Genomic DNA, 10910 nt, shown 5'->3' on the forward strand with positions numbered 1-10910 from the left:
TTAAAAAAAACCAAACAAAAAACGATAAAACCAAGACATGTAAATAAGGAAATAAATCCAGAGTAGCTAACTTTAAACCATGAGAGTATTTTAATTCTAATTAAAAACTAAGGACAGTGACCTGGTTTGATATTTCCAGCTCTGTCTGCAGGTCCCCCAGGGATAATTGAAGCGATAAAGATACCGAGGTCCAATTTTCCTATATTTTCTCCTCCAATAATTACAAAACCTGCAAAAATGAGATAGCATGAGAATGCAGAGACACTGGCACTATTAGAAAAGATGAAACTTGGGAGCACAAAAGCTCTTACTCCAGTGGCGTAAAGTTTATATGTGGTATGGAGAATGGGGAGCTCTGATTTACACGGCATCAAGGTCTTGATTTGGGAGAGCTTTAAACTCACGTTATAATTAGTGTGCTGTTGACTTCAGTGTCTATTTAAATATAGTTTCTCAATAAGAATGCTTTCCTGGCTTGGGACTTTTAAAGGTTCCAACTACTTTCTTACAAGAGTCATAAACTATGTGGACCTTAGTATTTAACACCTGTAGGACGAAAATAGTTTAAAAGCTCATTAGATAAATTTGAACGTTGTTCTACATCATGTAATCTAGGGCCCCTGAGGTGGGCCGTGTAAACTTCTAATGGATATGTAACAGATATCTAAGAAAATTAAATCTATTGTCAAGTAGTTCAATTTCACTATCCTAGCTCAGAATGTTCTGCCTATTGCAGAATATGTTCTTCTCACTGGTAGAATAGTTGGGTTTGGAATCAGGATATTCTACAGAGACCTGCACCGTTTAGAAATTTGATGTTTAATTGTATTAATGGTCAGCTGTGAAATCTGATGGTCCTCTGAACTCATCCACAAGAACAGGATACAATGCGATAGTGTATTATATAACAAAAATGTTATCCAAATAAGAATCCAAAAGTTAGGAAACATTCATGTTAAGCTTGTGTACCCATTTTGCACCCCCACAGGCAATACCTGAAAAGTTTTCAGAACATCATCTCCCCCTGTGTAAGGTCTAAGATAAATAAAATCACTGCACATGTGTTTCAGATACAAAACTAGACCCTTGTTCCTTTCATTCTACTCTTAGCACTTGGTCCCCTTGACCTCCGTGGCCTTAGTTAATCCTCTGAAAAAACTGTGGTCTTAATTTATGCGCTTAGTCATTTTCAGTCTCAGAAATTCTAAGTCCTTCACAAAGATTGGTAGTCTTATTCTATAAGAAGAATAAATGAGGTGAAGAAGGTTACAGTCTTGCTCAGCTTGAGTAGGCAAGTATCAGTGTTAGCACCAGGATCTGACAGTCCCAGTAACAAACATAACATTCATGTTCCTTACTTACCAAATCCATTCTTAGGGTCACGTTTTAGGCTGACACAAATGATTTCTCTTTCTAGACCACTTAGCAAAACTTCCTTTTGGGTGGCTGGTGATCCAGGTGCTGCAGAAACAAAACAGCTAGAATAAATGCAGATTAATGCAGGGAGACAATAGATTCATATAGCATGCAAAACTGGGGCTTCAAAAATTAAAAATATATTTTGACCTTGTTTTCAACATTACCATTACTTCTGAATCAGTATAATGCAGGAAGAAAGCTCAAAGAAGTGTTTGGAAATTTGCATTCTTTAGAAAAGTATATGTACAGTAGCTGTGTAAGCTCTTCCTATAATGTTCGTTTCTGGGAGAGTACCCATTTATCCGCAACATTTTTATTAAAATTAGGGTATCTAAAGAGTCAGGCATGTAGCACCCATTGAACACGAGGGTGATTTGGACACAAAATCTACTATGGGTTCTATGGAAACTCTAGCCTTTGGCCCTGTGGGCCCTTTTGGCTCTGTAGATGCAATCCATCAGCACTGATTGTGATGGTGACTTTTGTAGTGTTAACACTACTTAACATTGTGCAATTGCCACAGTGTCTTTAAAGTACAGTTCTAATTTTAAAATGGACGAACCAAATAATTATAGCTTTGTATTCCATAGATCAGCTCACTGTGTGCATGCAATATGGCTTCTGTTAGAAAATTAGGTGTCCAGTTCTTCTTATTCCAGTTAGTGTCATGCAAATGCATGAACAGAGGAAGGACCTGGAGCCTATGTTGTCTCATGCGTTATTTATTGAATTGTAGATCTCAATTGCAAACCAAATGATGACCTCTGAGCATAGGGATATTGCACCAGAGTCCTGGGTGTACTGAACTACGTCTCTGAAGACCATTAGGCACCATTGATAGAATAATTTTATCATGAAGTCCCTTACCACTGATCCTGATGGAAAGCAGGAGTGAAAGGGAAGAAAACAGCTTGTCTTGCTAAACTTTGGGTTAATTCCCAGGACTAGAAGTGCAAAAGGATATTCTTTAATCTGTAAGTAGAATATATTTTGGTCTCCTGCTATTGAAACAGTAAATATGGAAAGGTACTGTCTCTCTCTATGATTATTATACTCACCACTGATTGTGTTCTGAGTTGAGTGGATAGAGAGGTAGTCATAACTCCTTTGCTTTCCATTCAAATTGATGTGCATTTCTGACTGGGATAGCCCCGATGTGGATCTGCACAGCAGGAAATTTAAGACTGCGTTATAATGACAAATCAGCAATGGTATTTAGCACTCTTTGTTGTCATTAGTCTGTCAGAGCCAAGTTGGGAATGCACATGTTTATGGCCTTTCAACGAGTATTCTGATTTCTGGGCCACATTTCATTGTAAGGGAGAGGTAGTTTATCCTTGCCAGCATTTGCTTCCAAATAACAGCTGCCATTAGACTACTCGCATCACGACTCATTTCTGGCTGTGTTATTCTCTGAGCTGAGTGCAGGCATCAGGAAAAGACAGCATAGCCTCAGCATGATTCATTCAGCCATGCTGTCCATTTGGACAAAACCACGTCTGAAAGTTTTCCTGGTAGTTCATGTTCTTCTTGGCTCTATTCTAACTCTTAGTATTCTAAAAGGCACTAGAATTCATCAAAGGCCTTGAGACTGTGTGCAGCTATAGTAACCACCTACACTGGTGAATGTACCAATGCAAATCAAAATGGAGAAGTTCCTACACTGTTCTCTGTGATTTGCACCTTTAGACATGGAGGAATCAATTAGGTAAGACCTGCTCAAAACCAGCTTCCACTGTGCATTCAGTTCACATACTGCCATTTCCAGAGAAGATACACAGACGTTAAAGATTTTACTTTTATTTTCCCTTATTTTTATCGATCTCTGTAACCCAGTAAGTGGTTCATTCCTCAGTCTGGTACAAATTTATATGTCACTCTTTTTCAAGTTCTTATCTGTTATACTGTTAGCTTCCTGCCTGTGTTTGCACTACTGCTGGCACCACGGAGCCCCAGGACTGACAAGGGCCCTTTGGTGTGACCACAATAAAGACTGAAAAAAAAAGTCTGCCTCAGAGTTTACCATAGTGGTTTGCAATGATATAGTCTATGACTGAGTATTCTTACACACGTTTAGAGGAAAAAGCAAACCTACCTGCCAAGATTGCTTTTGTCTCTAGTCCTGTTGTTGGTTTCCACACTGAGGTTGTCACAAGATTTGCTCATCATCCCAGCAGAAAGGTTTTCCAGATTTGCTCCATAGAGCACATTCTCTGAACGAGACAGTCTCTGAATCAGGGCAAGGTGTTCACGCTGAGCTGCATATGCAGAATTTGATTTGTCTATTTCCATATATTTACTTTCCTCTGAATAAGAAGGGAGAGGGGAGGAGGAAGGAAAGATAAATCCACTGATATTATCCCAACTTTTTAAGCTCAAAGCTGCTTTCTGCCTAAACTTTTGAACATACCAGCAAAAAAAAGATTGACATCACAGATGTATTTGTTTTGGTATCCTTGAGAATATCTAAGCCTTAGAGTGAGTGGAAAGGGTTTGCAATCCATTTCTTTCATAGAAAGTATACGCTGTATTTAGATTTCATTTCTATGAATTATACTGCAAATTCACTTTCTGCAAGACAGATGAAATGTGCAACCCTGTATAATTTAAACCTGAATATCTCTGTAAAGTGTATTTTGTAAACGTTCGGTGTATGGGAAATATTTGTCTGTCAGAGACAGAAACAGCCAGGTTGGTAGTTTCCCATCCTTCACAGGCCCACCACTCCAATATACGTATATCTGAGAAGACAGGAGCTCTACTAACACATGCTCTTTTAAGTTCAGAGAGGAGCCAAGGAGCTGTTTGCTCTGAGTGATTTGCACAAGTAAAGTTGAGTAGGGGACCATCTTGGTGGCAATGCTTGCTATCCCATTTTCCACCTCTGTGTGAAATCTACTACTTGCTTAATGACAGCTGGGCCTTGCTTTATACGAATCTATCCTCTCAAAAAATTTTATTTCCCTGAAACAAGATAGTGCTGGAGGAGGCATTGTTAATTTATTTAGGTTCTCAACTGGTGGGCTGGAGAGGGGATTTGAAGGAGAGAGGGACAGCAGGCAATTGGAGACATGTCAGAAAGTAAAACAGGAACCCTGCTTGGTACAGGCTAGCACAAATATGGGCTTTAATTCTGCTTGTACGTGACAGCTGACCTCCTGTGAGTTTTCCTGACAAATATTAGCCTGAATGCAAGCTTTCTAGAACACTACTCTGCAGCGTTAAACCTAGGCTTCCTCTTTACTCAGTGACTTTGATCAGGGGCATTTGTTAAGGCATCAGAAGGCTTAACTGTCCACAGTATTAGCGCAGTCTGAGAGTTGCCATGGTGATTTCAAAACCAGGGGGTTGCTAACAAGTTTTGAAGAGATGGTGACTTATACATCTGAACAGTGCAGCAGAAGGAAGAGTTTCCCTCATGCAGAAAGAGTCTTATAATCTCTTACAGTCTCACTGTGGTGGCAAAGGCAGCATTTTGAACTACTGTCTATCATTGCCTTCACGAAGCCTTTTTTTCTGGGACAGCAAGCACACACCGAACTTCAGAAATTGCAGTCACACAGCTTGTGTAAGTCTGGCTGTTTTCTGTGATTTGAGGTGCTTGTAATCAGGACCTGGATTGTAATTTTCTTAGCTCTCAATCTTTTTGTTTTCTTATATATGAAATGTAGTAGTTTATTAAGAAATATTACCACAAGCAAATGTGACACAGGAAACTAAGATTCACTATTAGGACTCATTTTTATGCTACAAATCACAGTCCCACTAAGTTATATTTGAAGCTACAGGAGCCCGAGCAAAAAGAGGTGCCTTGAACCTAAATATCATCCTAGCGCCTTTTTCTGTGGTAACAAATTTGTGCAGGTGGAATTTCACTTTTCATGAAATAATTTTAGTGGTAAAGAAGCAATATATCAATCATCCTGTTATATCCTATGATATAATTTCATTGCCAACACTTTTACAGTTTTACTAGAGGAAGGAGTATCCCAGCAGATAAGGCATGACACTTGATTCTTCTGCTATGACTCACTGGGACCAATATTTAGTAGTTGTAAATGATGATGAGTCTGTTCAAGGCAAAGGACAATTCCTCAGCTAGTGAAAATCTATGTTGCTCCATTGAAGTCAAGAGTGATAACAGTTGTCAGCTTAGGCTGTTATTTCTTATGTGCCTCAGTTTCCTCATAATGATCCTCACCCATCTTTACAGAGCATGCTGAGAACTGTGGGTGAGAAGTGCTATGTAACTTGCTCTGGGTTGAGCAGAACCTTCTCTTAGAAACTATTGAAAATCTGAAGTTTAAGGAGGTAATAGTCATATCTTCTACAGACATGGCAAAACCTAAGATAAGAGCAGCTGGCAACTACATAGTTGAGTGGGTGTAACTGATGTGCTTTTGGTTTGGTGGTTTTGTCCTGGGACTGAACCATAGGGTTGAATCCCTGTCTTATGCAAAGATAACCAGTTAACTAAATTCAGCTCCAGCATATCTGGGCACTACTGTAGTTATTCTTTGTGTGGAACATTTGTCAGGTTGCATTTGGGGTAAGTCTGATATGTTTCTTCAGAATTCTCAGCAGGTTTCCTGAAGGGAAGTGTAATCATGCTTTTTTTCAAATCTGAGTTTGGCTATATAGTTATTATCATCAGAGAACCACACACACACTCACATGCACACGCTAAATTAGACTTACACACCTCTAACTTCCAGTGAAGTAGGAGACATTATTTTCTGCTCTGCAAATGAGAAACTGAAGCAGTGTGAAACTGATGTGGCAGGTCCTGATTCTCAGCTTCACTGAATGCACCTTTCTTAGAACTTAACCTTGTCCTGTGGCCTGAATAATGAAAGTGCATTTATACCTCACCTGATGAAGTTTGGCGAAGTTGCCTAGAATTCATCTGTGCATTGAATTTGTGCTGGGCAGAGCAGAGGTCCAGTAGATATTTACATGTCTTTGCTGTGTCGGTAAAGAAGGTGTGTTTCTTGCCACTGAAGCTGCTTTCAATCATAAATTTTCTTCTCTAAAGGGAAGAAAAAGCACACCTTGCTTCATATATCAGTTATTACACTGAGGCACTGAAAGTTCATTTGTCTAATCTTGTTGGTTTATCCAGTTGTATATATGCCTGGCTGCATGCCTTTTAGGTGCACTAAATGCCTTTCATAAATTCAACAGTTGTTAGTGAGGTGTCTGTCATTGGGATCATAACTGCCCTATATCGAAAGTCAAGAGCCTTTGGACATTGACTACGTTGGGAGCAGGTTGATAGAACTGGCAAAATTTGGCCCTACAGATGTTAAAATGATTAAACCAATTTAATGTGAAAATGAAAATATCTTCAAGGGGCAGAAGGGCCATTTTGGGAGAGCAAACAGGCTGGGAAATCTGTGATGCAGGTTGACACCTGCACTGTATGATGGTAGGTTGATATGCCTCTGATGGCAGAATACCATTTAGAAGGGGTCAAAATCTTGTCACCAATACTGGCTTGTTAACAGACGTCAATATACTAAGAGATGAGAATGGGAATAGTAAGATCTGCAAAGAGGGAGACATGATCCCATGACCTGATGTAGGAAGGAAAACAAAAGAAAAGGGAGAGAGAGGTAAAGATGGGAGAGGAATGAATATGGAATATGCCATAAAGAGGTTTGGCATAGTCTCTGTAATAGTCAACACCAGATTATTCAGTTTTATAGTAATTTGACTCCAGCCCTGGCAAAAAACTCCAGAACTACACCTCACTAAGAACTGGATGTCTTGGGATCCACATCCAGATCCAGCCTTGATTTTAGACTGTTTTCAAAAAGGACTTGCCTGTACAGAATGAGTCTAATCCTGGCTCTGAATGCAATAAATTTATCAAAATGACAGGCAGAAGGGGAGTAAAGTAGTAGAGTGGAGAAGAGATGCACTTGGTTCCAACTCACGTGAGCTGAAATTCTCTCTGTTTCACGCCACTGGAATCTTAAACTGGCAATTCTTGTGTGATTTTTGACCTCATACACAATGATGCCTTTGGCACAGATTCCCAGGATGATGTCCCCTCCTGCTCCTTTCTTCTCTTGGGACACATGATAGAATAACACTCCATATTCAGGAAGTTGCTGAGTCACCTTGTAGAGAAAAAGTGCATTTACCATGCATTATTCAAAAAGAGGCATGGGGAGAAAAGGTATGTAGATGGGAGGGGAAATTTTTTTGAGTGCCTTTTCTGAATATTCTTTCACTCTGTCAAGAAATGTTTGGAAGCCCTTACCAAATTTTCATACTTACTGCCTCACAGAATCATCACCTTACTTTGGTATGTCATAGAGCCATTACATGCATTCATTTTCCATGTGTAAAATCGAAGTAACACTTTCCTACACACCTCATTTGAAGAGGTAGAAGGATTATGTAGCTTCCTGCACAATAATCTGAACAGTGGCACTGAGGTACTCAGCATTACTGCTTCTTGGCACTTGTGTGCATTTCTGAATAGAAATCCATGCAGGATTAATGCCGCATGAACTACTGTTAAACCTTGTTTCTTTCCGTTTTCTTTTCTGTGTCTGTGTTTCCCTGAGCAAACCCAGAAACCACGAGGTACAGCAAATATGATGAGCTTAGGAAAACTGCTAATACTTTGGTGCCAGGGCTACTCTGACGTTGTTACAGGCTTGTGTGGTTTCCTTTTTACAATAGTGATGACCAACTGGAAATCTTAACTGCAGTGACACCACAGCTCTTACCCTGCAACAAACTCACTCAGGTACATATGTCCTTTCCTTCATGGCTACCATCTTTTAAAATCAGACATATAAATTTCAGTTGCCAAGAATCTTTAAGTTAAAGGATTTGCTAAATTGTACCTCAAAGTATCTCACCTAAATATAGTGGTGACTTTTGAGGGAATTTCACTGCCCCAGAATTCCCTTCAGTGCCAGACTTTATAGTAATAGCTCTTCAGTGTCGCTTCTTTCTTGCACAGTGCTCATTGATGGGTGAAAAATTAAGTAGGATTATACTTCAAGGGACTGAGGAGCCAGCTTCTGCCCCTGCCATCTAACTGTGCAGCGAATACTCTGAGGAACTCACCCACAGGTTCTGGGTGTTGTTGCTTGTCTTTCTACCTCCTGCACTTGGCCACAAAATGTTAAAAGGTGACTCAGACCCTTTACAGAACCATGGAATATGAGGAAGGTTTTCCGCCTTCTTTTGTTATCTGCAGATCAATATGAGTTTATTCTAAAGCTTTTTTTTTTTCCTGGGAAGCTAATGTAGAATCCCCAAATGACTTTTCAACCATGAATAGAGATTTTTTTCAGTGACCAAAATAAAACACTTTAAGATCTGTTTTTCAGAAAGTATCCAGAGCACAAACATTCAGGTCCTGAAAACTGGGGCATCTATAATCACTAGCTGAATCTGGGTTTTAATTTTTAATCCCTTTCATATTTGGAATTTGCATGTTCTTGCCATAGGGGCTATCTTTCTCACTTTGTATGATGTGTTGACTCCTTCTACAGACTTATTCATTGAAACAGATACTAACAAAGCTGCTTTTCTTCATTGGATTTGCCACGCATGATGGGACTGTCATTAAGGCTAAGCTTCAATCTATTTCTTCAATTCCACTGACAGTGTTAGATGAGGAACTAACATAATTAAATAGCAACTGAATTAAAATGATGCTATAAATAAAAGCATGTGGCACTGCAGCAAAATGGCTACTGATATTTATCCATTATCTAATGCCTGATATTTTTCATTTGATGGAAAGCAGAGAAGTTTGGGGGAGAAGGAGAAATTGGGAGGAAAAAAATTAAATCCCACATCATCGTGACACCCTAGAGCCCTAGAGAAATAGTCATGAGAGAAAATACTTCAGATAACTCCTTCCTCACTTCCAGGGTTCACAGGTATTTTTAAACAAATAATCACTACGTGTTTAGAAGGTGGCTGAACAGCTGCTATAGTTTCAGAAGTCAAGAAAGTGCTTATTCCCATGTTCTATAATCATCTCTAATACATTCAGTAGATGTATTTAGAATCATCTGGAACCCAGATGTGTCGGTAACGTGCTGAAAATTTGCATCAACCTTTGGGATGTTGAAAATACCCTGAAACGTGCATTAACCCTTTATAAACTATCAGTGAAAAGAAACCTACCATGTAAATGTGATGCAAGTTATTTAGAGTGACAGTATCTACAGCAGAATGAAATGCTGAGTTTTTTGGTGACTATTCAGATTTGTTCACCTTATCTAAAATCCACTGTATCAGGCAAGAAGGAAGTAATAGACAATGGTAAATAGAGAGGGGCTTTCTATCTCAAAATAAATAAATAATGTTTGGGGTATGGCAAGTTACCTTTAAAAATTCTAGTTCAGCTTCATCCTCAAATAGGGAACGATTCATACGATGTAATTTAGCAAGTTCTCGCTGTACGTATGCCAGGGTCATTTTCTCTATTCGACTTGCTGGAATGTAGTCTTCAACACGGAAATAGCTCTTTCCATGCATCTTTGGGAGAAAAAAATGAAAAAAACAAAAGAGAGAGGAGCCTTTTGTTCTTTCTTGACTTTTCTCATTGATGCATTTCCATTTTCAGGGTGACCCATATGCTGAAGTCACCCTGTTGCCATTTCCTAAAAGAAGATGGGGAACAGCAGGTAGTGTCCTGACAGCCAAATGTATCTCTTGCACGTGGGATCAGCCAGGTGCTCAAAGCACACACTACTTCTCTGTGCAGAGGGCAGGAAAGAGTTGGGCCTGCAGGCGTGCCTGCAGTCTTGCACTTAGAGCTGACAGCTACAGCTGAATCAGTACAACCTACAATGGGGGACCCAATGCTGGGATGGGTCTGACCAGATGGATCAGACCACTCAGAGTTCAATTAATAGAGCTACACTGATTTATATAACTGAAGTTGCTGAGCCACTATCCATCGTATTTGAGAAGTTGTGGCAGTCCGGTGAAGTTCCCACTGACGGGAAAAGGGGAAACATAACCCCCATTTTTAAAAAGAGAAAACAGGAACACCTAGGGAACGACAGGCCAGTCAGTCTCACCTCTGTGCCTGGGAAGATCATGGAACAGATCCTCCTGGAAGCTATGCTAAGGCACATGGAGGACAGGGAGGTGATTCAAGACAGCCAGCATGGCTTCACCAAGGGCAAGTCCTGCCTGACCAACCTAGTGGCCTTCTGTGATGGAGTGACTACATCAGTGGACGTGGGAAGAGCGACTGATGTCGTCTATCTGGACCTCTGCAAGGCCTTTGACATGGTCCCCCACAACATCCTTCTCTCTAAACTGGAGAGGTATGGATTTGATGGGTGGACTGTCCGGTGGGTGAGGAATTGGTTGGATGGTCTCATCCAGAGGGTAGTGGTCAATGGCTCAGTGTCCAGATGGAGATCGGTGACAAGTGTTGTCCCTCAGGGTTCCATATTGGGACCGGTTCTGTTTGATATCTTCATCAGTGACATGGACAG

At 40.1% G+C, this 10910-nt stretch overlaps 1 protein-coding gene across 1 annotated transcript in view; it reads right to left on the reverse strand.

Moving 5' to 3' along the window:
* Nucleotides 1-9936, reverse strand: part of FRMPD2 (FERM and PDZ domain containing 2) — a gene marked incomplete at both ends in the record, with an annotated part of 28227 nt that extends 18291 nt beyond the window's left edge. The window contains 7 exons of the mRNA XM_009572599.1: nucleotides 122-229; nucleotides 1363-1461; nucleotides 2478-2581; nucleotides 3515-3725; nucleotides 6292-6448; nucleotides 7359-7544; nucleotides 9784-9936. Of these exons, the coding sequence (XP_009570894.1) occupies nucleotides 122-229; nucleotides 1363-1461; nucleotides 2478-2581; nucleotides 3515-3725; nucleotides 6292-6448; nucleotides 7359-7544; nucleotides 9784-9936 (1018 nt within the window). The remainder of the gene's footprint in view (nucleotides 1-121; nucleotides 230-1362; nucleotides 1462-2477; nucleotides 2582-3514; nucleotides 3726-6291; nucleotides 6449-7358; nucleotides 7545-9783) is intronic.
* Between the last annotated feature and the right edge of the window lie 974 nt (nucleotides 9937-10910).

The sequence above is a fragment of the Fulmarus glacialis genome, unplaced genomic scaffold (assembly GCF_000690835.1).
Source record: "Fulmarus glacialis isolate BGI_N327 unplaced genomic scaffold, ASM69083v1 scaffold50740, whole genome shotgun sequence".
Taxonomy (NCBI): Eukaryota; Metazoa; Chordata; class Aves; order Procellariiformes; family Procellariidae; genus Fulmarus; species Fulmarus glacialis.